The sequence below is a fragment of the Mustela erminea genome, chromosome 5 (assembly GCF_009829155.1).
Source record: "Mustela erminea isolate mMusErm1 chromosome 5, mMusErm1.Pri, whole genome shotgun sequence".
NCBI lineage: Eukaryota > Metazoa > Chordata > Mammalia > Carnivora > Mustelidae > Mustela > Mustela erminea.
The window spans coordinates 5,406,381-5,433,461 of record NC_045618.1 but is presented as its reverse complement, the minus strand read 5'-3'; the positions used below and the strand labels follow the sequence as shown (position 1 = coordinate 5,433,461).

At 55.5% G+C, this 27,081-nt stretch overlaps 2 protein-coding genes across 8 annotated transcripts in view; one reads left to right on the top strand and one right to left on the bottom strand.

Annotated features, from left to right (window-relative positions):
• ZNF710 (zinc finger protein 710) overlaps positions 1-7,817 on the top strand; it is a 67,188-nt gene extending 59,371 nt beyond the window's left edge. For 6 of the 7 annotated variants that reach the window (XM_032345523.1, XM_032345519.1, XM_032345522.1 and 3 more), the window contains exons 3-5: positions 601-792; positions 1,299-1,473; positions 5,129-7,817. In XM_032345523.1, the coding sequence (XP_032201414.1) occupies positions 601-792; positions 1,299-1,473; positions 5,129-5,295 (534 nt within the window). In that variant the 3' untranslated portion in view covers positions 5,296-7,817. The remainder of the gene's footprint in view (positions 1-600; positions 793-1,298; positions 1,474-5,128) is intronic. The other variant, XM_032345525.1, reaches the window with a different exon arrangement.
• Positions 7,818-9,088: 1,271 nt separating this feature from the next.
• Positions 9,089-26,471, bottom strand: IDH2 (isocitrate dehydrogenase (NADP(+)) 2). The gene is made up of 11 exons (XM_032345549.1): positions 26,260-26,471; positions 16,853-16,944; positions 15,818-15,983; positions 14,442-14,602; positions 14,212-14,355; positions 13,130-13,266; positions 12,792-12,943; positions 10,222-10,334; positions 9,972-10,069; positions 9,785-9,877; positions 9,089-9,406 (listed from the first exon to the last, which is right to left on the bottom strand). The coding sequence occupies exons 1-11, from the start codon at positions 26,372-26,374 to the stop codon at positions 9,322-9,324; spliced, it is 1,356 nt and encodes a 451-aa protein (XP_032201440.1). The 5' UTR covers positions 26,375-26,471; the 3' UTR covers positions 9,089-9,321.
• Between the last annotated feature and the right edge of the window lie 610 nt (positions 26,472-27,081).

Sequence of the window (27,081 nt, the reverse complement as noted above, 5' to 3'; positions counted from 1 at the left end):
GGCTTAATCCCAGGACCCCAGGATCACAACCCAAGCTGAGGGCAGACGCTTAACTGACTGAGCCACCCAGGCGCCCCTGAAGTGTCATTTTTTCCTTAGTGTCCATACTTTCCATCAGATTGTCAAGGGGGGTCCGTGAGCCAGAAGGACCGCTGAGACAGAACACTAAGGGGAAAAACACATACATGTGCCCTTGACCTGAGGACAGTCCACCAAGCTGTGGCTGTCTCCTTGACCACAGATCCCAGATGCCTGGCATGATGCTTCCCAGTAGATGGTTCCTGGATGAACGAATGAACGAGTATACACATTTGCCTTGGGGCAGACCTAGAGGTATACCTGCCCAGGTGGGCAGGAGACAGCAGGTGTGTGGGTAGGAACCGGAAGACTTTCTGGAGACGGTGGCCCTGTCCTGACATTCTCCCAGTGGCTTTCCACGAGTGGGACCCATCCAGAACACCCCCAGGAAGTCGATTTCTGGAAGCCGTGCACACACTCAGACACTGTGCCCCTACCCCTGCACACACCCACACTCTTCCAGAGGCTGTGCCCATCGTGTGGCCTGACCATCATCTCTACCCCCACCCCCACCCCCTCCAGGGCGTGAAGGAGTTCAAGTGTGAGGTGTGCGGCCGGGAGTTCACCCTGCAGGCAAACATGAAGCGACACATGCTGATCCACACCAGCGTCCGGCCCTACCAGTGCCACATCTGCTTCAAGACCTTCGTGCAGAAGCAGACCCTCAAGACCCACATGATTGTACACTCGCCTGTGAAGCCATTCAAATGCAAGGTATGGGGCTGTCAGCGTCCCTGGGCAGGACATCCCCAAGGGTGGCCCTGGGTGGGCATGATGGCGGCAGCTGGGACCTGCCCAGAGCTGACCAAGCAGGGGGAGCCCAGTTTGGGGTGAAAATGCCGAGGCTCAGGGTTGCGGGGGTGGGTCACCGTGGGTCATGGTGTTCAGAGCCTATATGCTGTTGAGGTGGTATTTTTTTGGAAGGTGGGGAGGGGGTGAAGGTCCTGGCACAGCCAGAGGGGAGAAGCCCAGGCATGGGACTCAGTGTGGCTGGAGACCCCAGCCCTGGGTTTCTGGTAACTCTGGCTCAGGTAGAGTAGAGCAGTGACCTTGGTTCTATGACTCTCAGGCCTCTAGGGTTGGTCACCTAGGAAAGGACAGAGTGAGCACTGTCCATAGCGAATGGGATTCAAGCCCCCGCAGGGAGGTGGGAGCGGGCTGGGGGTGGGGGAGGGGCGGGCCCCCCGGAAGGCTCCTGATGCCCAGTCGGCGTGTTGCAGGTGTGTGGCAAGTCCTTCAACCGCATGTACAACCTGCTGGGTCACATGCATCTGCACGCGGGCAGCAAGCCCTTCAAGTGCCCCTACTGCTCCAGCAAGTTTAACCTCAAGGGCAACCTGAGCCGGCACATGAAGGTCAAGCACGGTGTTATGGACATCGGCCTGGACAGCCAAGGTGGGTGGGCCACGCACAGTGGGCGGTGCCGGAGCGGTCCCATCACAGCTCACTCGGGAGCCTCCTGTCCAATCAGGGGCCGGGGAAGGCTGGCCAGGCCTGAGACCTCACTGGGCTGGGCTGCGGGCTGGCCGGGAGGCGCCCTGGAAGGTGGTGCTGGCGATGGGGCGTGTATGTATGCTTCAGAGGACTTCAGCGGGCTCACGTAAACTATGATAAATAAAAATACTAACCACTATTGATTGAGTGCTGACTGTGTGCCAGGCCTTTATTAACTCAGGGGCTCCACATGGGGAGGTCGGCTCTGCTAATCATACCCATCTTAGAGAAGCAGAAGCTGAAGGACAGAGAAGTTAGGTACTCAGGGAGGATCACAACACCTAGGCGTGGGGGGAGGACAGACACTTGTATGACTGTGACAGTAACATTTAAAAGAAACGCTTGGCTGGGAAAGGAAATAACAAAAGGGGATAGGGCAGCCAGAGAGATGAGGGAAGCTGGGTGAGGTCCCAGTCCCATCTACGGGAGGGTGTGTGGACAGCCCCAGGGAGAGCTCTGAGTTTCCCAGCAGCCAAGGCAAAAAGTGTGACCACAATCCATCACACTTTTCATGGTGCTTGCCGAAGACCATGTAGGCCATGCACTTAGAGGAGGAGCCTCACCTCTGCAGTCGGTAGCCGTTTCATAGGCTGGTGTTGTGACATCCCTAAGTGTGAGCGACAGCCTGTGCCCTCCACATTCATCAGTTGTGGAAGAACATTAGTCTCTCTGGCCTTATTGAGGGGAGAAGGGACTTTAGAGATTCTACTGGAAGAAAGAGCTGATAGCACTTTGGAAAGGCTCCCTGGGTGGTCTGGAGCTAGCTGACTATCCGGCATGCCTTCTCAGACTACATAGCAGGGAACAATACGGGTGAGTTAACCTCCCTGGATGACATTACTCGCAGGCAGTCAGTCAGAGGTTGGGTATGGCTGCGGGCACCCTAACTTGGTTTTGCAGCAGCTAACGAGGGAGTGGCCTGGGTTTTCTGGCAGAAACGGATGCCCTCAGTTTTCTATTCTTGTGAGCAAGGATGCAACCCCATTAGCTGCACAGACGTGCTCTGTGCAGCCCCTTCCAACTCAGAATGTGGTATGAGAACCAACAGTATCAGCATCGCCTAGGATGTTGCTGGAACTGCAAACTCAGCCCTCCCTCACACCTGCCGAATCAGAATCTGCATTTCAAAAAAGATCCCAGGGCAATCTGTCACACAGTAGAGTTTTAGAGGCCCGAACTTTGGTTTGCATTGGAATCACCTGGAAATCTGTTAAAACAAATGGCAGGGCTCCACCCCCGGAGCATCTGAATCTGTAGGTCTGGGATAGGGTTGCAGAATTTGCATTTCCAGCAAGTTCTCAGGGGATACCAAAGCTGCCAATGAAGGACCTCACTTGGAGAACCTTTGATCTGGACTCTAAAAGGTCTGATTCTCTAACTTGGCCGTGCATCGGAAGCACCTGGGGAATTTTTAAAATGCTGATGCCTGAGTCCCAACTCCAGAGAGTCCGAAGTAAGTGATCTGGCATATGGCCTGGGATCAGCACTTTAAAGCACTTTAGATAACTCTGTGTATACTAGGGTCTGACTAGCCACAGTCTGGCAGACCCGCCATGTACCTAACCCAACCAGGAGGGACCGGAGCAGAATTTGTCCTTTTGGAAACAGCTGTCCCTGCACACATTGTCCCCAGGGGATGGTGGAGGCACACACTCTTTCTGTGTGAGGTCAGTAACCAGGGATGCATAGGACTGTTTTCTTCCTGACTTCTCCAGATGATAGGCAGTACAGGAGTGATTGGCACTGGAATGGCTGGGACCCAAGCCAGCCTGTCTCTCACATTCAGCCTTGGTCTAAAAAGCTCGGGCTTCACACTGATGCAGGAGAAAGGCAGTGTATATTCTAGAAGGAACCATCTAATAAACTGGAACTCTAATTTGGGAGATGGATCAATGTCCTTGTAAAAAGTGGTATGCTATTAGCTTGTTTTTAATGTTTAATCAAATGCATTACATGATGGCATGGCACTAGGATTTTCAGGAAGACACAGCCTAGTGTCTTCAAGATTTCAAACCGCTGACCCTGTTTTATAAAGTCAGGAAGACTCATGGTGGGTCAGATGCTCTGGGCATGCCTAGTAGACCTGCCACACTCAGACTGACGTAAGCAATAATGAAGTAGATTCACAAAGAACTCGAAATCCCGGCCGTCTTCAGAGTTGGCTGATTGAGCCCCTCAACAAGGACACCAGGATGAGGTTCCCTCTGTCTGTTCACAGCATTAGCTCTGATTAGCTCTGATTTTCCTCATGGTCACAAGATGGTTGCCATTGCCCTTCTTTCCTTTTGCACAACCAGTGGGAAAGTAAGAGACTCTTCCCTTTGCTCTGTGAAACTGATGAGAATTGTGTGAACTCAAAAAATTTACAAGCAGGCCTCTCCTCATGATTCACTGGCCTGAATTCATTCCTGAACCACTCGTTGACAAGGGACAGAATTGCCCTTAGACCACTGGTTCTCAGCTGGGGGTGAGTTTGCCCCCTGGAGACATTTGGTAAAGTGTAGAGACATTTTTGGTTGCTGTCCCTGCAGTGATGCTACCAGCATCTGCATGAGACCAGGGAAACTGCTAGCCATCATACCATGCACATCCTAGCACCCCCCGCAGCAAAGAATTCTGGCCCCAAATGTTAATAGTGCCAAAACCCTGCCTTAGACTTGTTAGGGCCACCCCCTTGACCGGGGTCTGTTTGTCCCCAAAACACATCACTTCTCCTAGGTGCACGGGACTCAGCCACAGTCCTTGCCAGCCAGCTTCCCAGGGTCCCCAGATCATACCCTGGGCTTCCCTCCCTCCCTCTGATGGAAGGCAGCCCCGGGCCGCCCTGTGGAGCTTTCCATCTGGCTTTTGTTATGACGCTAAGAATTTTATAGTAAGATTTCAAATTGACTAAATTACAAGAGGCCTCTTCGAGTTTTTGCCTCGTGCATCTCTGTTGACCTACATTGGGTGTTTGTCCTTGAAGAGTAAGGCCCAGGGAGACCACTGGGCAGAGCTGGTTTAAAGCACTAAGGCTGGTAGGAAGCCAGAGGTTAGAAAGGGCTCCCTCTGGCCATTTGAGGCAGAGCAGCAGAGTGGATCAAAACAACAGCTGGGTGCCCTTTGGCAAGTTGATTAACCTCTCTGAACTTCCTTTTGGCCTCCTCCATGGGATTGCTGTGCGTGTTCAGGAGACAGTGTTTGGAAAGTTCCAGGTATGCAGTAGGGGCTAAATGGGTGTATAAACATGATGTAGAGCCGCAGGCTTTCATGTGGCCAAGGGGATCAATGCAAAACACTGCAGAGGATGCATAGGAGGGCAAACGAGAGTTCAAGGCCAATCCTGCACGGCTCCCCCTTCCCCACGCCCCCCTCCCCACCTTCAGCGCTCAGGTCTGGTGACACATCTGCGAAGCCTGGGGCTTCCTGGCACAGGAAGGAAGAGAAGCCGTGGAGAATCCTCTGGAAGCAATGACTAGGAAGCCCTTTCTTGACAAAGGCCCTCAGCGTCCGTGTAGAAGTGACTGGCTCTTCCCGGGAGGCGGCCTCTGGGCCTAACTGTGCCCCTGTCTTGCAGACCCCATGATGGAGCTGACGGGCACTGACCCCTCCGAGCTCGACAGCCAGCAGGAGATGGAGGACTTCGAGAACGCCTACGCCTACGCCGGTGTGGATAGCAGCGCCGAGGCCAGCGTCCTCACCGAACAGGCCATGAAGGAGATGGCCTACTACAACGTGCTATAGCACAAGCTGGGCCGTCCAGAGGGGGCGGGGAGGGCAGGGGATGTGGGGGGAGACCCACGTGCTGCGGGCCACCCCTCCCGCAGCGGAGAAGCTACTGCCCCATGGTCCTAAGCCCTCCTTCCCTCCCACCGAGTCGTTTGCACCACTAGGGACTTGTAGACCAAATGGAGACTGTACTGGCCTCAGCTGTGACCCAGGCACAGGCCCCAGGCATCTGGGGAAGGAAGGAGAACACAGGGGGCCCAGCTCTGGGTCGCCCTGGCCTGCTGCTGTGGGAGAGTGGGAAAAATGCTGGCGGGGGCCATATGGGGCCAAGACACTAGGGCCCAGGTCCTCAGGTCTGTCCAGGCCCCACAGAGCTGGGGCAGCGGTGTGGGCGGGGCCTCCTGATAGCTCCTCAGGGGTCCTGGCACTGGAGGAAGACAGAACTTGAGCCTGGCCTTGTTTCCTTTCCCCACCAACTCCTGCCTCTAGGGATGTCTGAGCTCCTGTGCTGGTCAGCACTGCCCGCCCCACCCCCACCCTATTCCCCCACCAGGCCCTGGGCTGGGAACCGCTCAGGCCCCAGAGCCCCCTTCCCCACCCCATCTGTCAACAGCCAGGCAGGACCCCCTGCCTTCTACCTCCTGGTGCCTCCCACACTCTCCGGAGCCAGGCATGCATGCAGCCCGGTCCTGGCCTCAGGAAAGCGGGGTATAGCCCAGCCCCCAGCCGGTGTCCTCCCCAGCCAATCCCCCGAAGGCCCCCACCTTCCAGCAGTTTGAAAGTGGGTGTCCCTAAAGTAGATTGCAGCAGTTGTCATCCAGTTCCTTGCTGAACGGGTCACTGCACCAGGGTCCCCCGACGTTGAGTAGAGCAGGGACGTGCCTTTGGCTGGGCACTTGCTAAGCAGACGGAGGCCCCTCAAATGAGGGGCAGGGGACCGAGAGGGGCTGTCCTCAGAGGCGGCCCAGGACCACCTTGGGGGTGGCTGGGGTGCTGTATTATTGACAAGTATCCGTGTTGAGGAAGCAGGACAGCCAAGAGTCAACAGGTTCCCAAGAAGAGCCACTTAGTTAAAAAGAAAATGAAGACCATAGAGAAAAAAAAAATTTTTTTTTGAGCAAATGGGGTATTTTGAAGGTAATTTATTTTGTTTTCCTTTCCACTTCTGTGTAGCCTATTCTTTTCTGATGGAGATCATTTTCTTTTTCCAAATGGAAGCTCCCTCATGTGCTGTGCGTGCTTCGTGCCTGCCCAACCTCGAGCGGGCAGCTGGCGGGGCAGGGCTCAGGCGCGGAGGGGACGGGCTGCCGGCAGGGAGCCTCGGGGCCGGGGCAGGAGGCGGGAGGCCGAACCGGGCAGGTCCTTGTTCCCTGCCCGGCCCCTCCAGCCAGTGACTCGCGCGGCACCAGTGGCGGGAGCCGCTCGGTTCTGCTCAGCCGGCGGCTCGCTCCCTCGCTTGCCCGCTCTCCTGGCCTCTGTCCCAGGCCAGCTCCCGCCCCGGGAATTGAAGACAGGCCGCCCAGGGCATGAAGTAGCACATTCAGGAACCGCTAGGGCACCCGGACTCCTGCCCGCTTGCCTCCCGAGGCCTCGGTGGGGAGGGGCAGGCGGAGCTGTCCCCAAAGGCGCGAAGGAGTTGAAGCCACCAGCCTCAGCCCGGAAACCAGGAAAGGAGGGGTAACAGCCGGGGTGGACGGGAGGACCAGCCGGAAATGCAGCTGCCCCCAAAGCTGTATCCTTAGTGAAGGACCAAGCCAGGCTTCAGGGTGGCTGTGATCAGGACTGAGGGAGGACAAGGTGGCCTCAGGAGCAGGCAGCCAAGTGCCCCTTCCTTCTCTGCTAAACCTCCCGCTAAGAGGCAGCAGACAAGAGAGCTGGGGGCTCACGGGAGCCTTTCCCCTCCAGAACCCCGAGGCCCTCCCCCCGGCCCCCCAGGTGCCCGCCATGATGACCCTCAGGTGGCAGTGACCCCGTCACTGTAGAAGACATTTTCTCCTGCTGAGCAGAAGCCTCACCCCCTGCAAACTACCTCTTCCCACAATGTCTTTCTCCCCTGGTACCAAAAAGAACCCTGTACCTCCTCGTCCTCCTCCTCTTTCCTGCCAGTGCAGTGGCCTTGGTCATGGAAACCCAAGGGAGAAGGTCTGCCCCCAGGGTGGGGCTGTCCTTTCCTCCCCCAGCCCCGCCATCAGCACCGGCCCTCTGCGAGGTTCGATACTTGAACGCCCCCCTGCCCTGTGCCTTGGACCCGGGCAAAGCGAAGAGAAGGAAACAGCACAACTCACACACCGGAGCTGGGGGGTGGTCTCGGCAAGGCTCCTGTCCTCACCCCTCCCTCGACCTTTCAAGAGAGGCACCCGCGCGGCCTCTTGGGTGACTTGGAAACTCCTGGACATATTCCATCCTAACTTATTTTGACGTGTATACAAACCACCTGTTTAGAAATTCCACTTGTGCAAAGCCCTACTGTGTTTTTATGTTCCTGTTTAAAAGAGAAGTTTACTTAGCAATAATTATAAATAAATGAATATTCTTTAGCGAGGTGACTGTGAGTGCTTCTTCCCCTGGTTCTTGAGGACTCGGTCCTCACCCCTCCCCCACAAGGAACCCGCAACAAGGCTTTCCAAACCCCGCACAGCAGGGGGATCTCTCTCCAAGGAGGGGAGGAAACCCAGACCAGCCTTTGCCTCATTGGGGATGGCCACCTGCAAGGGCCAGGTGCCTACCGGGAGCTGCTCCCAGAGCCCCCCAAGAGCCCAGGGCCCAGGCCCCAGAATTCCCACCACCTGCAGAGGAAAGCCACTTTCCCTCCTGACCCACCAACAGGGCACCAGGACCGAAGCCAGCTCACGATGCCAGACTGCACTCGGAGGCTGCCAGCTCCTTGTGATGGGCATGAAAGGGCCGGAAACCTTGCGCTTTGCCCCAGGAGATGGGCCTATGCAGAGCTAGCACACCAGCTTTCCTCTTACAGCCCCGGGAAGTTCCGTGGTATTGGCGAAGGGAGTAAGTAGTCCCTTGACCAGATGGAGGCCACCGGAGCGAGTAGGGGCTAAAAATCCAGGCTCCCAAGGTCCCAACTGTCCAGTGTCAGGAGCCAGGAGAGTCCCCCCGAGACTGGGGAAATGGACTTAGGGTTGCCACGTATATATTGTAGCAAGTGAAGGGGACCAGACACCAAGTCGAATGCAATCCCTGCATGAAAACCAGCCCTTCCGACGGATCTCTCCAGCTTACAGCAACTTGATAATCTTACCTTTCCAGTTTTGCCAAAGAACAGTGAAGATGAACCTGAGTCTGGAACCCAGTGGTCTAGACTGCGCGCCCCCCCCACTCCAGTCCGGGTCCGAGCCCCAAGCCCCAGGCAGTCGTGGAGGGGACAGAGGGGCAGCTGCTGTGTGGGATCCATTTTGAAGACCAAGAAAAGGCCACAGAAAGAGGTCTGGAGATGTTGAGGTTTGAACCAACAAAATAAAAAACCAAAATCTCACAGGAAGTGATGGCAATCCCAAAGCAGAGAGAGAGAGGAGGGTACAGTAACAGGATTGTGCGAGGTCATTCCAGGGAGCCCACAGGCCTGCACGCCCCGAGTCCCAGCGGCTCGTCAGGTAGCTCTGAGGGAACTCAGGACACTCATGCTGCTGCCTGTCCCCTCCCCTCCAGGTGGCCCTTGACAGATGGAGACCCGGGACACAGGTCTGCAGGGTCCCAGTCTGTCCTGGGTACAACCTACCAGCCCTGGAGGCCCTCTGTCTCCGGGGCCCGGGCTGGGCGGCCTCCTTCCCCCGGGCACAAACACAGCAGCCGATTTTTGTGAAGAGCTGTTTTAGTAGCTAAATGTGGCACCGTGTGTTCCAAGGGCAATATAAATTACAGTATGCAAAACACACTGACGGGCTGAGGTAAAACACTCTGTTCCCTCACATCACCATGAGGCGAAACACAAAGATATTAAAAACATTTTGCTTATAAAAAATGTCCCCTAGAAAGGCGGGGGGGGGGCGGTCACTCAGCGGCCAGCTCGGCCCAGCCCAGCCCCCACTAGTGGCCCAGAGCCTTGTCCAGGTTGTTCTTGATGGTGTCCAGGAAGTCGGAGGTGTTCAGGAAGTGCTCATTCAGCTTCACACTGCCGAGAGAACACGGTTCGAGTGAGGAACAGGTCCCGCCAGGCCTTCCGGGGCAGAGCTGGGGCTCAGGAACCTGGTGGGGGGGCTGCCCTCCCGGGCCCGCAGGGAGCAGCACACCCAGGCCGCCTGTCAGGCTGCCTAGAGCCCACCGCGGCCTGGAGTTGCGCAGGCGCTCGTCCGGAAGGGGAGGGCAAAGCTCGAGCCACTAGGGATGGGGACAAACTCACTGGGCCTCAGGACTGTGGACCTGTCTCACCTTAGGCCCTTGGCAGCGAAGCCCATTCCAGAAGCAGCCTCCAAGAGGAGCCTCAGGCTTCTCCCCACCCAGCCCTGAGGTCCCCGAAGGCCAGCCCCACCCTCTGCCACAGGCCACTCACTTGCTAAGACCGTGGATGCAGCCCGCCAGGTCCTTGGTCATGGCTCCGCTCTCCACCGTCTGGACACACACTTTCTCCAGGGTCTGTGCAAACCTGCAGGCGGTGGGGCAGAGTGAGGCCCCAGCTTACAGAGGCTGGGCCCGGACCCCACCCTGGGCCAGCTCAGGCCCCCTCCTGCTCCGCTCACCTGATGAGGTCCTGGTTCCCGTCCAGCTTCCCCCGGTGCTCCAGGCCACGAGTCCAGGCAAAGATGCTGGCAATGGGGTTCGTGCTGGTAGGCCGGCCCTGGGTGGGGGGAGGCAGGGGTCACAGGGGGCTCAGGAGCCAAAGCAGCTGACAAGGGGGCCGCGTGGATGCAGGTGCCCGCTCCCAGACGGACAAGCCAGCCCCAGCTTCCCTGGGGTAGAAGCGCATGCGACCACAGTCTTCCCACTCACTTTCTGGTGCTCCCGGTAGTGGCGGGTGACCGTTCCATGAGCAGCCTCGGCCTCGATGGTCTTCCCGTCCGGGCAGACCAGCACAGACGTCATCAGGCCAAGGGAGCCAAAACCTGTGGATGGGAAAGGCCCTCCTTTCAGTGCCAACACCACTCCGCAGACCACTAGGTTGAGCCCACCTGCCCTCCTGCTTGGGAGCTGCCTCTCAGCTCAGGACCCCCGACGGCGCCTGGGAGGAGGCCCCCGTTTCGGGCTTGTCTACCCTTGTTGTGGGTCTCCAGAGCCCCGCACAGGGCAGCGGGGTGTACATCAGCCTGTGAACATACATCTGGGTCCCCGCCACCAGGTGTCCCCGAGCCTGTGGCCCCCAGGGCCCCAGACCCCAAGAGTTCCGTCCCCCCAACCCCTCCAGCCTGGCTCATAACCAAACAGCCCGTTCAAGCACAGAGCAGACGACTGCATAAACATCACTTTTATCCACTGCTCTTTTAGGTGACTTTAAACTGGAGACTTATTTCCAAATCTCCCCAAATCCAGATGTCAACCGTTCCTATGGTCAAGGTCTCCTGGGGTTCAAAAGCACCCCGTGGCACCAAAATAAGAATTCTAAGTCCCAAGAATTAGAAAAAAGTGAAAAAAAATTTTTTTATTGGGGCACCTAGGTGGCTCAGTGGGTTAAAGCCTCTGCCTTCAGCTCAGGTCATGGTCCCACGGTCCTGGGATCAAGCCCCGCGCTGGGCTCTCTGCTCAGCAGGGAGCCTGCTTCCTCCTCTCTCTCTCTGCCTGCCTCTCTGCCTACTTGTGATCTCCATCTGTCAAAAAATAAATAAGAGTAAATGCCAAAAACTTATTAAAAAAATTTTTTTTATTAATTTTATTTGTCAGAGAGAGAGCTAGCGAGAATGCACACACAAGCAGGGGGAGCGCCAGGCGGAGGGAGAAGCCGACTCCCTGCTGAGGAGGCAGCACAATGCAGGACTCCATCACGGACCCAGAGATCACATCCTGAGCTGCAGGCAGATGCTTAACTGACTGAGCGACCCAGGCGTCCCAAAAAAGTGAAAAACTTCTTTAACAAAACAAGTTATCTAAGGGGTACCTGGATGGCTCAGTCAGTTAGGAGTCTGCCTTCGGCTCAGATCATGATCCTGGGGTCCTGGGATGGAGCCACATGTCAGTCCCTCTGCTTATTGGGGAGCCTGCTTCTCCCTCTGCTCAACCCCGTGCCCCATCCCACTTGTATTATCTCACTTTCTCTCAAATAAATAAATTAGTAAAAAACTTTTTTAAGATTTTATTTATTGGACAGAGACAGCAAGAAAGAGAAAGGACAAGCTGGGGAAGCAGCAGAGGGAGAGGGAGAAGCAGGCTCTCCACTGAACAGGGCTTAATGACTGAGCCACCCAAGTGCCCCAATAAATAAAATCTTTAAAAAAGAAAAAAAAAAGGCGAGGTGGGGGCGCCTGGGTGGCTCAATGGGTTAAACCTCTGCCTTCGGTTCAGGTCATGATCTCAGGGTCCTGGGATCGAGCCCCGCATCGGGCTCTCTGCTCAGCGGGGAGCCTGCTTCCTCCTCCCCCTCTGCCTGCCTCTCTATTTGTGATCTCTCTCTCTGTCAAATAAATAAATAAAATCTTTAAAAAAAAAAAAAAAAAGGAAAAGGAAATTAGTTGTCTAAGAATGTCTGGCTGGGGGGAGGGTGTCTCTTCTCCGTGTTTACTGGACCCTCACACTCACCAATTCCTTATTACTTAAGGGTAACTTTCATGCCTTTCTCTTGTCTGCTATGTCTTTTCATCCTTCCATCCTAGACAGGAATTGTTCTAGCGAGAGGATCACCACTGCACTTACTGAAATAATAAAGCCAAAGGTTTTTATAGAACATCGGGCCCCTAGGCTTTTTCATCACCACCTGGGTGGAGTCCACTTTCCTCCTGATCAGGAGCTAGACTTCAGCCCATCTCCTGTGACCTTGCTTCTCCTCCCTCGCTGTACTTCCCCCGCAGTCAACTCCCACAGCCTTTCCAGCTCTCCTTCCCAACAGGACTGGGCTAGTTCTCACGCTACCTGACGGCCTCATTCACACTCCTGCTGCAATCCAATTTGTCTCCTAAGACACTCTAGGGCTTGGGGCTTTGCCACCTTCCCCAATATTCTGCATCCAACAGATTTACTTTGCAAAATGAATTCTCTGTGCCTCAAAAAGCAGCCGGTTGCACTCAATCCCATTTTTCTCTCAGAGCCAACCCTAGCCCAAACCCGGAGCCACAGTCACCTGGCCTCTGGGCAGGGACAACCTCAAAGCTGACACACCTAGCCCTTTAGATTGAATTCCTATGTTCTCTCTTCTCTGTTAACAGTAGCCTTTGTAATGCACTAGTCCAAACCTAATTTGGGAAGCCTTCCTCCCTCAGATGTCAGAGAGTTTCTGCCCCCTGCTGTCCATGGGAAACCCTGCAACGAGCCAGTGGGCCACGCTAGAGAAATTCTCTACGAAAAGGGTCTGAAAAATCCCACAGCCAGAGAAGACCAACAACCCACCCCATCGGGGAACGATGCTCCCAGCGTACCCTGCGCCAGGATGTCCGACTGCACATCTCCGTCATAGTTCTTGCAGGCCCACACGAAGCCGCCCGAAGACTTGAGGACCTGAGCCACCATGTCATCAATGAGCCGGTGCTCATACCAGATCTTATTCTTGTCGAAGTCAGTCTTGTAGTGCCTGGGAGCAAAAGGGCCTGTTGTGCGGAGAGGGCGGGAGGCTGACAGGTTGGGGCTCTCCCCCAAAGCTCAGAGCTGAACCAAATGCACCAGGACAATGGCCCCCACCCCCGTAGGCTGGGGGCTAGGGGGACAGGCAAGAAAGGCTGTGGAATCCTTAGGGAGCAATAAAGCAAGAGGCTATTACTTCTCAAAGATCTCCTGGAAGATGTCCTTGAAGCGCCCGTCGTAGGCTTTCAGGATGGTGTTCTTGGTGCTCATGTAGAGCGGCCACTTCTTCTGGATGGCGTACTGGAAGCAGCTGTGTGCGAAACCCGAGATGGACTGCGGGGGGAGAGAGAGAGGTCCCTGGTGTGCTCCCCAGCCTGGGGACCGCCAGCCCTTTCTGGTCGCTGGGCACCAGGTCCGACCCCTGGAATGGCATCCCTTCCCTCCACACCACCCGCCCTGACACCCTGGAGGGAGCCGTAGCTGCTTCTACTGGCCCAGCAGCTTCCTCCCAACTTCTGGGAGAAAGCAGCCCCTCAAGTTTGCTTTGGGAACTACCCTCCTCTCCCCAGTTCTTCGACCATATGGCTGGGGTGGGTCTCATTCCCCCATTCCCCCCGCCCACCTGCCTGTCTCTAGAGGGTACCAGTGTCCGGGCTCATCCTCTCTGAGCCCTCCGTGCCTGGCTCGGAGGTGGTCCTGGGACCAGGCCTGGCACTCTTGCCAGAACCATGAACAACAAGGCCCTTTTCTGACAGGGCAACGAAGTTGGCAGGGGACAAGCCTGGGGTTCCTTGTGGCCACTTCCTCACAGCCCGAGAATGAGGGCAACCGCGGAAGACACGAAAGCCAAGAGTTGGGTAAGGGAAAAATGCTTATCCAGTTGGCTAAGCCAACCATGCTGCCAACTAACGTGCCCCGGGGAGGGGGGCGGAGAAGGAGCACAGGAGGTCGGGGTGTCAGAGAAGGAGCACAGAAGTCGGGGTGTCGGAGAAGGAGCACAGAAGTCGGGGTGTCGGAGAAGGAGCACAGGAGGTCGGGGTGTCGGAGAAGGAGCACAGAGAGTCAGGGAGCGGGCAGCTCGCTAATCAGGAGTCTTCCCGCCCACTCCGCCCCAGGCACACTGCGGGCTCCCCTGAACGTGTCCTGGTTGCATCTGCTCACAGGCCTCAGACCTGCCTCAGCCACGGACGCAGGGGAAGTGAGAACCCACAGTCCGCAGCAGCCCGGGAGGGGTCCAGGCTCAGGGAGGGGCGCGCTCAGGAGCCGTGGGGGCCTCACCTCGTCGGTATTGTACATGCCCATCCCCACTCCGCCGCCGGGGAAGTTGTACACCTCCCACTCCTTCGCACCACTGCCGTCCTTCGGGGAGAAGACCATCTTAAACGTGCCGGCCCGGTCCACCACAAAGTCCGTGGCCTTGTACTATGGAGACAAGAGCGCGGCTCAGGCCAGGGGGGTCCGCGTGAGGGTGCCCCAGCCAGTGCGAGCCCACCCTCGCTGGCACCCACCTGGTCGCCGTGGGCGTGCCTGCCGATGGTGATGGGCTTGGTCCAGCCCGGGACCAGGCGGGGGATGTTTTTGCAAATGATGGGTTCCCGGAAGACGGTCCCCCCGAGGATGTTCCGAATGGTCCCGTTGGGACTCTTCCACATCTTCTTCAGCTTGAACTCTGTGAGGACAGAGTCAAAGTGGCCCCGCTGCAGCCCCCGCCTTCCAACCAAAATCTGAACCCTCAGCAAGAACGCAGCCAGACGGGAGCCCTGGAAGTCGGCCCGGGGTTGTCTGGGATTCGAATGTGCAGGCTGTGGGATCAGATTTCTTGGCTTCTGGGTCTAACTCCACCACCTCAAACTGTGAATTTTATGCAAGTGGCTTAACCTGAGCTGAAAAATGAAATGACTGCTAAAATACTTAGCCTTTGGGCAATTAAATAAACTCAGAAATGGCTAGCGTCTGCCGTTTTTTCCCACATCACGCTCGGATGCGGCAGCACCTGGCCTCACTGCAGACGTGCGGTTCCAGCCACCGGGTCCAGCCCGCATTACTGAGAGGGTGACTCCCTAATTCCTCGTCCACAAAACAGGGATGCATAAATCCCAGGACTCCGGAGAAGTGAGAGAAAAACTGCAAAAAGAGCTTCACACTAAGATGATTCCAACAGCCTATGGTCAGGTTCCACCCGAAAGACAGGAGGCACTCGGGCATTTGGAAATGGGCCTTGAATGCCTTCTCCCAGAGCCCTCACACTGCAGGACGTAGCAACAGAGAAAGAGTTCTGCAAACCCCTGAGCTACTCTTTCTCGAATTTTCCAAACCTGGCCCCTCTGTCCACACAATGGTCCCTGAGTTCATGGAACCCTTGAAAGTGGTCCCCAGAACCAGGGCCCAGCAGCCAGTCCAAGCCTGGTGAGGGCACCTCTCTGAGACCCTTCCCCGGCCACAGAGCTGTGGTGCCAAGACAGTGGAGAGATACAAGCCAGAGAGAGAGCCCTGAGGCTCTCAAGGATACATGCCTGACACAGAGCACTCTGCTGGACAGGGGTGGCCCCACCCCTGCAAACCCCTGAGCTACGTACCCCAGTGTCTACGTAAACCTGTCTGTGGAACAGTCTAGAAGGCTAGAGGGGCAGGCTGCCCAGAGAGCCTGTCCTTACTATAACAGCATCAGCATGAACTTCCTCCTCGCTGTCGCCAAGGACCGCTACCCTGGCCAGAGCCACACAGCACAGCACAAACACCACCGGCCTGGGAGCACCACCCCACCCAGCCTCATCTGCAGGAACCCCTAGGGCTCCCCTATCCCCCCGGCTGTCACAGGGAGACCGGGCTCATGGCAGAGCCCCCACTGCCCCGACCCACCCACCTCCCCTCCACACCCTCATACCTTCCACACGGGCCTCATCGGGGGTGATGGTGGCACACTTGACGGCCACACTGTACTTCTGGGTGGCCAACGCCGAGTCTATGGTGACCTGGTCGTCGGTCTGGTCACGGTGTGGGAGCCCCAGATCGAAATACTTGAGCTGGACGTCCACATGGGGTAGGATGAGCTAGGGACAGATGACGGGGGCAGGCATCAGTGTGTGTGTGTCTCAGGAGCTTGTGAGGGCCATAGCACAGGACACCCAGGAAGGGCAGGGATGAGGGAAGGAGGCAGCATGGCGGGGGGGAGGGGCAGGATCAGCCATTCCTCAGAGGGGCCAGGCGGAAGCTGTCAGGATGCCAGGGCTCTCTGGAAAGAGGCCAGCAGACCAGGCTGCAGCCCCTCAGAGGGTCCAGCCCCTAGCATGGACTGCGATGGCCCACCAACTCGAGATGAATCTAGATTTCTCCGTACAACGGGTTCCCTCTTCTTCCCCATTCAGAAGTGGCCATTCTCGACCTTTTTCTTACGGACACACACACAATACAGGACGGGGGTCTCTACATGGCCAACAAGCTCTCCAGGCAGATCCAGACCACGAGACTCTGGAGAAGCCCGGCAGCCACGCTGGGAGCCATCCGCCATGATGGCTCAGACCCACTGCTGTCAGGACACACCTCGGCCCCGACCCCAGATAACGTCCCTGAACCACTGAGGAAAGGTGAGCACGCCACCCTGCTCTTTCCACTCCCTTGAGAATGCCCATCGGACTGTGGGACATCAAGACGGACACCATACAGGATAGGCCTTGAGCGGGCACCCCCCCCATTCTGGAAAACACGTGGGCTTCAGCACCGGCACCGGCACAAGACAGATGGCTGAGGACGGGCCCCCGCCCGACGTCGTGAAAACCATGCATGGTGTGGACGTGACAGCAGGGTGGATGGAAGGACGGGAACGGGGCTGCGGCTGCCCACCAGGGTGGCAGGTGAGCCCCGGGGGCCGTCACAGGGATGAGGGGCCGTGCGGAAAGCCACCCGCTGTGGGAGGGGCTACCTTCTCCTTGATGAACTGCCAGATGATCCGGGTCATCTCGTCGCCGTCCATCTCCACCACCGGCTTCGCCACCTTGATCCTCTTGTCGGCATCTGGAACCAGGCCCACACAGCGATCACAGCTCTAGAAGGCTCAAGGGGGAGCCCTTCTCCTACCTGGCTGGACTTGCCCTTCATCAAGGAGGGAGCCGGCCCCGTTAGCCACGTTCCCTCCCCCTCCGCAGGAGCAGCTCCCTGGCCACCTGGGGGGCCTGGATTCCCCCGCCCAGGACGGCTGCCCAGAACTGGCCAGCAGGATGCCAGTCTGGCCCATCAGACCCTCTGCCCTGGGATCTGAAGGCAGCAGAGACCAACACAGAGCCTAAGAGCCAGCTGGGGTCACCCCATCCAGCAGTAAGTCAGGGAGGGACACCTACGAGCCGCTGCCACCCCGTTCCGTTACACTGCTTGAAGACAACACATCCAGGATTCACACCTTTCGAAATCCATGGAAAGCATAGGCTTAGGGCAACTGGAACAGAACTCAGAATCCTCGAGCCAAGCTGACTCAGGGAGGCCAGTCCTGTCAGAGAAGCATCTAAGGTCCAAGGAGATGGTAGAGGACAAGAGAAGTGGCGGGGGGGGGGGGGGGGGGGGGGGCGGCTCTCCAAGGAAAGTCTGACTCACGAGACACATCAACAGTCTGAGCAGTGAATTTCAAAGAAAACTCAAGGAAACCGCCCACCCCCTTCAATCAGTGCAGGCTACCTGGAGGGAGAGAGCGATGAACCTTAGCCTGTAGCAGACAGAGAGGTATCCTGTTCCAGCACGTCGCTCTGCCCACAGCCGGGGAAGAAGCAGGGCCTCCAGAGTCAGGCAAGCGGGTCTGTGTAAAACCTACAGTCGGGCCTCTGTCACCAGAAAGCTCAGGCAGGAGGACAGCTGAGAGCGGGACTCAGTCCCCAGCAGCCGCCTCAGCCCTCACTCAGGGCCCACGGACTCTTATGTTGCACACAATCCTTACAGACACTGTTCTGGGTCTTCTGCCTCACCAGAGATTAGACAGCAAGTCCTAAGAGGGGACCGGGACGTTCACTTAAAAACATCAGAAGTGACCACCGCTGGGAGGCTGGCAAGGGAAAGAAATCTCTGAAAAGCAGGCCTGAGACTAAACAAGCAGGACCACCAACACACCTTTAAAACAGAAATGACCAAAACCCCACAACCGCAAGCCTATCTCCGTCCTACAACACGCACCAGCGTGTGACTCATGCTGACATCCCCGGCCCACCAAGAAAAAGGTGAATTATGTGCAGCAAAAATGACTCACTTCCCAAAGATGTGCACAGATTTTTTTTAATCTAAAAATAATCTCCCAAGGATATGCAAACAGATTTTTTTTTTTTAACCTAAAAAGAATGGGAGAGATTATTTAGGAAGAAAAATGAGACCCAGGGAGTGTGGCTTGTGTCAGAAGTCAGACTAGATCCCAGGTCTCTGGTTGAAGAGCGGCTCTGGACACCCTCGTGGGTCACATGCAGAGAAGCAGAGAGCAAACACAGACTCCAAACATTCCGTTCCCTAGAGAACAAGGCAGACGCAGCTGGCTGGCAGCAATCTACCACCCCTTCCAGGACTCGAAGGGGCCTCTGGACCCAAGTTAAAAAATTCCTCCACCCTTCTTGGTTGAAAGCTTGAGTATAAAAGGGCTTTAGGACCTGCAGAAAGTCTACTGAGGTGTTGCACAGCCCGCTTAGTTTTTAAGAACATCTCTTATGAGTTAATGTCATGAGAGCGAATGAAGATTTTTTTTTAACTGTACTCAATCTGCCATAATTATAATCCCAAAGGAGAATTCATCCGGGGCCAGTCCTAAAGGTTTCAGCCTCACCTGGGCTCCACTCAAGTTTTGGGTTTCAGACACAGCAGCCTGTGGGCCGTGGACACCCTGCACCCAGAGCTCAATGTCAAGATCACAGTGGGAAGCCCTCCCTGCTGTGCCGGCAGGTGTCAAACCCTCAGAGAACACAGGGCCCACTTATTTACAACCAGGTGTTAAGTACCTCTTCCTGAAACACTGAGAAAAACCTAACAGTGGCAGACCTCAAGGAGTGAGTATGTAAGGGGAAACCTACAGATGGAGAGAGTAGGCAAGCAGGGGCTATTATCAGAGGCAGGTGTGGGGCGCTGCGGGGCTCAGCTGGTTAAGCGCCTGCCTTCGGCTTCGGTCATCATCCCAGGGTCCTGAGATCGAGCCCCACATCGGGCTCCCTGCTCAGCCGAGACCCTACTTCTCCCTCTCCGTGTGTCGGCCGCTCCCCTTGCTTGTGCTCTCTCTCACTTGCTCTGTCAAATAAATAAATAAAATCTTTAAGGGAAAAAAAAAAGTCACAAGTAGAGCCTCCCTGAAGGCACACTTGCCAGAGATGGGCGCAGCCATGGGAGGCAAAGCAGCAGAGGCTTGGGGCGCCTGGGTGGCTCAGTCAGTGCAGCACGCAACTCCTGATCTCAAGGTTGTGAGTTCAAGCCCCCCACTGGGCATGGAACCTACTTTAAAAAAATAAAATAAAAACCACCAACAATGGGGCGCCTGGGTGGCTCAGTGGGTTGAGCCTCTGCCTTCGGCTTGGGTCATGATCTCAGGGTCCTTGGATCAAATCCCACATCAGGCTCTCTGCTCCACAGGGAACCTGCTTCTCCCTCTCTCTCTGCCTACTTGTGATCTCTCTCTCTCTCTCTGTCAAATAAATAAATAAAATGTTTTTTAAATGATATATAAATGGCCAATAAGCATATGAAAAGTCACCCCACAGCACTAATCATGAGGGAAATACAAATGAAAATCACAATGAGATACCACCTCACACCCAAGAGGATGCCTACTATCAAAAAACACAAACTAACTTAACAAACCTCCCCCAAACAGAAAACAAAAGGTGCTGGTGAGGATGTGGAGAAACCAGAATCCTGTGTAAGACAGCTAGTGAGAATGGAAATGTTGCAGCCACTACGGAAAACAGTATGATGGTTCCTCAAAAAATTAAAGATAGAAAAAAAAAAATTAAGGATAGAATGGCCATATTGTCCAGGGGTCCCCGGGGGGCTCAGTGGGTTAAGCATCCAACTCTTGATTTCAGCTCAGGTCATGATCTCAGGGTTGGGAAATGGAGTTGGGGGTGGGGGGTACTTGGGCTCTGCTCTGGGCATGAAGCCTGCATGGCATTCTCTCTCTCCCTTTTCCTCTGCCCTCCCCCCCTTAAAAAAAAAAAAAAGAAAAGAACTGCCACACTGTCTAGCAATCCCACTTCTAGATATACATCCAAAATAATTAAAAGCAGGGTCTTTTTTTTTTTTTAAAGATTTTATTTATTCATTTGACACAGAGAGATCACAAGTAGGCAGAGAGGCAGGCAGAGAGAGAGAGAGGAGGAAGCAGGCTCCCCGCTGAGCAGAGAACCCGATGCGGGACTCGATCCCAGGACCCTGAGATCATGACCCGAGCCAAAGGCAGCGGCTTAACCCACTGAGCCACCCAGGCGCCCTAAAAGCAGGGTCTCAAAGAGATATTTGTACACTCATGTCCATAGCAGAATTATTCACAACAGCCAAGAGGCAGAAGCAAATCAAGTGTCTGTCAAGGAAGGAACGGATGAACAAAATGTGACAGGAACCTTGGAGAGAAGACGACTCTGGAAACAAATCCAGGAAGGTTAAGAGAAATGTCCCTCCAAACGTTAAACAATGTTCCTAATTCCAAGTTTCTCCAAGACTGGGGTCCCCACCACTCAAATATGAATGGACTTGCTCGGAAGCTAAAAAAGGCAGTGCTGCCAAGGTTTCTGACAGCGATGGATGGGCCCTGGAGCTAAGTCAACAGCTTTTGCTGCTCAAGTTCTTTAGGTTCAAATTCCACAAAGTCCGTTTCCCCCGGGATGGCCGGCAGACTCAACATGTGGAATACTTACACAGACAGACAGCACCGCTACACTTTCAATCCAGCTGCGAGTAACATAGGTAAGAGGTAACTTACTAGAAAATAGAAGCAGTAATAAATACACAAGGAATTAATAACCATACTGCTTACGCTTTTCCCAATTCCTATACCTTACTCAGAAGGTCAACAAATTTCAAATGGACTTTTTTTTTAAGATTTTATTTGACAGGGACACCTGGGTGGCTCAGCTGGTTAAGCAGCTGCCTTCGGCTCAGGTCATGATCCCAGCGTCCTGGGATGGAGTCCCACATCGGGCTCCTTGCTCTGCAGGGAGCCTGCTTCTCCCTCTGACTCTGCCTTCCACTCTGTCTGCCTGTGCTTGCTCTCACTCGCTCTCTCTCTGACAAATAAATAAATAAAATCTTTAAAAAAAAAAAAAAAAGATTTTATTTGACAGAGATCACAAGCAGGCAGAGAGGCGGGCAGAGAGAGAGAGGAGGAAGCAGGCTCCCCGCTGAGCAGAGCTCAACGTGGGGCTCGATCCCAGGACCCTGGGATCGCGACCTAAGTGGAAGGCAGTGGACTATTTTTTAAATGAGTATATAGAGAATGGACTATTCAGCCGTAAAAATTAAGAAAATGCTGACACAAGCTATGACAGGGATAAACCTGGAGCACATTATGAGGACCGAAATAAGCTAGTTACTATAAATTATTTATTTATTTATTTATTTTTACTTACAGGGGGTACCTAGAGTAGTCAAATTCATAGAAACAGAAAGTGGCACGGAGACTGCCAGGAGCTGGGGGGAGGAGGGGGTGGGGCCTTGTTGTTTAACGGGTACAGAGTTTCAGTTTTGCAAGATTACAGAGCTCTGGGGATTGGCTGTACAACAACAATGTGAAAATATTTTACACTAGTGAACTGCACTCTTAAAAGCGGTCAAGATGGAGATTTTTGTTGTGTAGTTGTTTACCACGATACAAAATAAGTTTTTTTTTAAGTTTTTAAAAATTTAAACCCGTGGGGGGGGGGTGGGAGGGAGAGACAACCCAGGAGATTTTACATAAAAGTCCAGTCTCTTCTTCTTTTTTCTTTTTTTCTTTTTAAAGATTTTATTTATTTATTTGAGAGAGAAAGAGAGCACAAGCAGGGGGAGTGGCAGAGGGAGAAGCAGGCACTCCTCAGGGAGCAGGGAGCCTGACCCAGCATTTCCAGGAACTCCTGGAATGTCACAAACCAGAGGCAGACGCTCAACCCACTGAACCCCCCAGGCGCCCCCCAGTCTCTTCCTGAAGCATGAGTTTCTTTCCCCACACGGAGCTGGCGCTCACCCACAGCTAGGATGGGCTGTGCAGGGGGCACAGCTTCTCCTTCATTCCAGGCCTATCACCTACTCTCCAAGGTCGTGTGCCCCAAGGCATCGGAGTTGGGAGACCTGGTGTGTGGTTCAGCCAATATGGCAGAGACACCCTAGCATCTGCCCCTCTCTGGGAGACAATGATGACAAGTAATCTGAAATCCAAGAAACAGAGCTCATGGGCCTCCCTGACAGCTTCCAAGGGCCAGCCTCCACGCAATACTGCACGCTATCCTCTTGGCCAGGGTGCGGGATGGAATTACAGCAGCCACAGGCGGCCCGGAAGGCCAATTCTCCTCCCCATCTGGACCGCTAGCACCCAACACGAAGTAAGGATTTCAAAGCCTGTTCCCCAGGTTCAAGATCAGCCTGCCGCTCCAAACTCAAGGCTGAAGGTCTCTCTGTCCCGAGAGAGCCACCCGAAGAGTGAGTGCTTTACCACTTTCCCACCTTGACTGCGGTCAGCAGAGAAGCTAAGATCAGCAAAGGTGAGGGGCTCTTCCTTCAAAATGCAGCGCTACCCCCCTCTTTTTTCTTTTCTCCAACTCTTGCCAGATTAGGACTACAAGCCTCCTACGAAGACCTTGCAGCCAGAGCACTCCTGTTTAATGTAAATCTTCTCAAAACCCTCCAAAACTTCCCCTTGCACTCAAAGTAAAGGTCAAAGCCCTCAGAAATGCAAGGCCCCCCATGAGGCCTGACCTAATCGGTCCCTAACCACCGGTCCTAACTCTGTGTCAGCCTCGGGCACTCCTCCCTCAAGCAAAGGTGGTCCCCTCCAGCATGGCCTTGGCACCTGAAAACCAAATGGCCTTGTTTGCTTCCTTGCCTTAGGACTTGATTCAAGGTCCTTTCCCGCCGTCCCATCCAAACTTTCTCGCACACCTGCCTGGCCGATTTGTTCCCCTCAGCTCGTGTTACTTTACACCACACTAGCCAACTTTGGCCTTGTTTTACTGACTGTCCCCGCATCAGAATTTGGGCTCCCCAAGGGCAGAAATCTTTGCCTCTTACCCCTGGCTCTATCCCCAGCACCGTGCACCGCACCTGACCCACAGGAGAACACAGTAGTTGTTGAAGTCACAAATGAAATGCCAAGTCATGGGCGCCTGGGTGGCTCAGTGGGTTAAGCCGCTGCCTTCGGCTCAGGTCATGATCTCAGGGTCCTGGGATCGAGTCCCGCTACGGGCTCTCTGCTCAGCAGGGAGCCTGCTTCCTCCTCTCTCTCTCTCTCTCTCTGCCTGCCTCTCTGCCTACTTGTGATTTCTCTCTGTCAAATAAATAAATAAAATCTTTAAAAAAAAAAAAAAAAAAGAAAGAAAAGAAATGTCAAGTCACAGTCAATCTGGTCTGTCCTGCCCTTGCCTCCTGTTGGGATGAAAGGCGTTCCGCCTCCCTCCCCTCCTGTCCCCTCCCCCCAACCTGGAATGCACAGCCACAGAGACTGAGGAATTCTCATCAGCAGACTGCACCAGACCATCACAAATGCAGTTAAATGCTCTACCACTGAGCTATACCCCAGCACCTAGACCATCACAAATGTACATGGATGCCATCTCTGCCAGGCAGTGGGTAACTTGCCCTGGAAAAGCTCACACTTTTACACTGTGTTAAAATGTGCAATCCACTGGCATTTTATATTCTTTTAAAGATTTTACTTATTTGAGAGAGAGAGACAATGAGTGGGGTAAAGGGCAGAGGGAGAAGGAGGTTCCCCACTGAGCTGGGAGCCCAATGCTAGGCTGGATCCCAGGACCCTGAGATCATGACCTGACCCAAAGGCAGGTGCTTAACGGGCTGAGCCACCCAGGGGTCCCTGCACTGGCATTTTCAACATGCATTTCTATTAGTGTAAACTCCAGGACAGGTCACAGAGCCTGGCTTCCAGGAACCAGAGGGCAGTGTCCAGCACCTCATACCCTGAATGGAACCAGCGCAACAGGCTTCAACCTCCCAGGGAGGATATGAGGGCTGGCCCCAGGCCTTCTGGAGGATGTTCCTCTAAACCTGCCATGCCTAAACATGCCCACCCAAAATACCTCTGATGGGGCAGCAGTGGTCCTACCTGCTGTGGTTGAAACCAGCTTCAGCAGAGAACACATAATAACGCCACCAGTGGGGGTGCCTGGGTGTCCCAGTGGGTTGGATAATTGCCTTTGGCTCAGGAGTCTGGGGATCGAGTCCCACATCAGGGTCTCTGCTCAGCAGGGGGTCTGCTTCTCCCTCTGACCCTCCCCCCTCTCCTGTTCTCTCTCTCAAATAAATAAAACTTAAAACAATAATAAAATCCCTCCACCGGTGGGTCTGCAGAACTTTGAACAATCATTAAGTGACTCCCTGAAATCTAGGAGTGCAGGCAAGTCACCAAGGTCTGAAAAGTTAAGAGGTGGGGTGAGAAAATCAAGAAGTTCCCAGGTGAGGAGTGGAGGTAAGGCAGGCCAGACAAGACCCATTCTTCCCGTGAGTGCTTGGGCCGAGCCAACCCTCACTTTCCCAAAAGCCGAGAAAGCCAGCATATGGGAACCACCACCAGCAGTCGCTGGAGGCCTAGAATTCCAAAACTAGAGCCATGCATGAATTACCGAGCAGCAAAGACAACCGAGTGTTTTAGCCAAAAACAATATATTCTTTCCTTGTCCTCGAGGGGAATGCCAAATCATTCTGTCTCCTGCAGCGTTGCCAGGTAACAAGCTAGCAGAAAGCCCAGTTGGAATCTCTTGTCCAACTCAAATACTACGTATTGGCTCCATTAATAAACCAACGGCTTGGGGACATCTGGAAAGACCTACGACTAAAAAAGCTTTCTTTCTTACCATCAGTGCAGGGGAGAAATAGGAAGAACCGGAGAATGTCTTTAACTCCCACTCTATTTTGCTAAAGTTGGTACCATATGGAAAACTCCGTTTTGAGGCCTGTGGCCACTTGGAATCTTGAGAGTTGCAAGACGGACTACTTAGAGACAAATCCCAGAAATACAAAAGCAGAAATGCCCCTTTCTTCTTGGCAGGAGAAGGGGGGTGGGCCAGCGATTCCCCCCTCCCCTCCTCAATTCTGGTCAGCTGCTCCCACACTTGTTAAAGATTACCCTACCCTAACAGTAAGGCCAAGCTGCCTGGGCCCCACTCCCTCTTCCTCACTGTCCTGGCTCACTCGGAGGGGGCTGCAGGCCAGGTCAGGAAAGGGGTTTCCGTGGCAACAGGCAAGGGACAGGGCCAAGGGACCCACATTCTCCCTGCCTTTTGTAGCTGGCAGTGGAGAGTCACAGTACTGGCCAACGCCCACATGCCACGGGGTTAGGGGTGGGAGGCAGCGGAGGCTGGTAATGGAGGTTCAGGCTAAATCCTGCTTATTCTGACCTGATTACTGTTTTCTCTCCGAGCGGGACGTTAAGGGTGTCACAGAAGCAGTGAGGAACTATTCAGGAAAGTGGCATTTTTGGTGCCGCTGACCAACCGCCCAGTTGCCCAGGCGGGAGAGAGGAGCGAGCCAAGGAGCAGTGCAGGGGCATACTGGCGAGAAAAGGCAGGTCGGGCCGCGGAGAGGCTCCTGAGACTGGAGCGGAGCGGGGTGGGGGGTGGGGGTCACCAAACAATAGGGAAAATAAAAAGGACGCTCCTCCAGCTGTCGCGTGAAAGGCTCCAAAAATAGCGGCCGCGGGCCTGACAGTGAGGAGGGATTACCGAGCGCCCGGCTGCAAAGGAAGGGGAAGTGGATGCCTCCTCCCCGCCTTTGTCTGAGCCCGGCCCGCGCCGCGACCCTCGCTCTCACCGGAACACCGGGCCGGGTGCACCCGCCCCCTACTCGCTCGCCTGTCCCCCTCCTGGGGACGCTGGGCAGGCAGGGCGGCAAAATACCCTCCGGGCTCGGGACCCCGCCCGCGCAGGGCCGCAGGACCCGCCGCGCCAGGGCCACCAGTTGCCACCGTCCTTCAAGTCCCCACCCCTGCGCCTGGCGCGGCCAGAGAGCCGGGGGCCGGGGAGCGCGTGGCCGCCCCCCGCTCTTTGTGTGTGTGCCAAGCCCGCCGTCCCCAGCCCAGCGATTGTCCCGACTCGGGCTCCCAGGTCTCCGCCCGAGAGGCCGCCACGTCGCGGTGCCGGGCGCGCGCCCCGCCCGGACCCTCCTCGTGGCACTCACAGTGGCGCCGCGGCTGCTCCTGCAAGTTGGGGCCCGTCGGGGCTGCCGACGCCCAGGCCGGCCCGGAGCTGGAGGCTCTGCAGAGCGAGCGTACGACCCGCAGGTAGCCAGCCATCCCGCCAAGCAGGCCAGACGCGAGCGCCGGTGCTGCCCCCGGCTGCCTGGCTGCGTGCAGCCCAGGCCCGTCCGGCGCCCAGGCGCGGGCAGGGGCGGGGCGGGGCTGCCGGAGGCCGCCACGCGATTGGGCCTCTTCGGGGAGGAGGCGGGGCCGGGGCCGGGCCGGACCGGACTCCTCCGCCCCCACCCCCAACCGCGCACGAGCCGGACCCCGCCCCAGCGCCCAGCGCGCGCTTCCATTGGCGCCAAGGGGCTGCCGCGAGAGGCCGAAAGACCCACCGCGACCCGCGCGCTGGGGCGGGAGCCGAGGGCTTAGGGCACCTGTCAACGAGGCTAAACCCCTCTCTCCGGGATGCCCTATTTAAACTTGGGTGTCCGTTGCTGACAAATCAGCTTAAACCCCCAAAGTGAGCAAACGCCTGCGCCCTTCGCGTCGGCTGGGCTGAAACTCCTTGGCATGAACCAAGTGCGGGTTCCGCGTTCTTGGACTGAGGCCACGGGCACGTCGGCTCTCCTCAAGTTCGCGCTCGCGGATACTCCGGTCCCGTCCACGAGTTGTGCAGACTGACCCGAGTCAAGAGCTGAAATCTCTCCTCCTCTGCTTCTCACCAGAAGGTCAAGCTGCTAATCCTCGAAGTCCTTCAGCCCCGCCAGACTCTGTTTTCTCCCGTGCGAAATGGGAATTACCACAGTAGCCGGGCTGCC

What these genes read in the sequence shown, in the direction of transcription:
- IDH2 (XM_032345549.1), bottom strand. Translation starts at nt 26,374, where the DNA reads ATGGCTGGCTACCTGCGGGTCGTACGCTCGCTCTGCAGAGCCTCCAGC. An exon ending in CGATGAGGCCCGTGTGGAAG is followed by an intron (nt 14,603 to 15,817) that starts GTATGAGGGTGT and finishes CTGTCCTCACAG; the next exon opens with AGTTCAAGCTGAAGAAGATG. An exon ending in TTCCAGGAGATCTTTGAGAA is followed by an intron (nt 12,944 to 13,129) that starts GTAATAGCCTCT and finishes TTTTGCTCCCAG; the next exon opens with GCACTACAAGACTGACTTCG.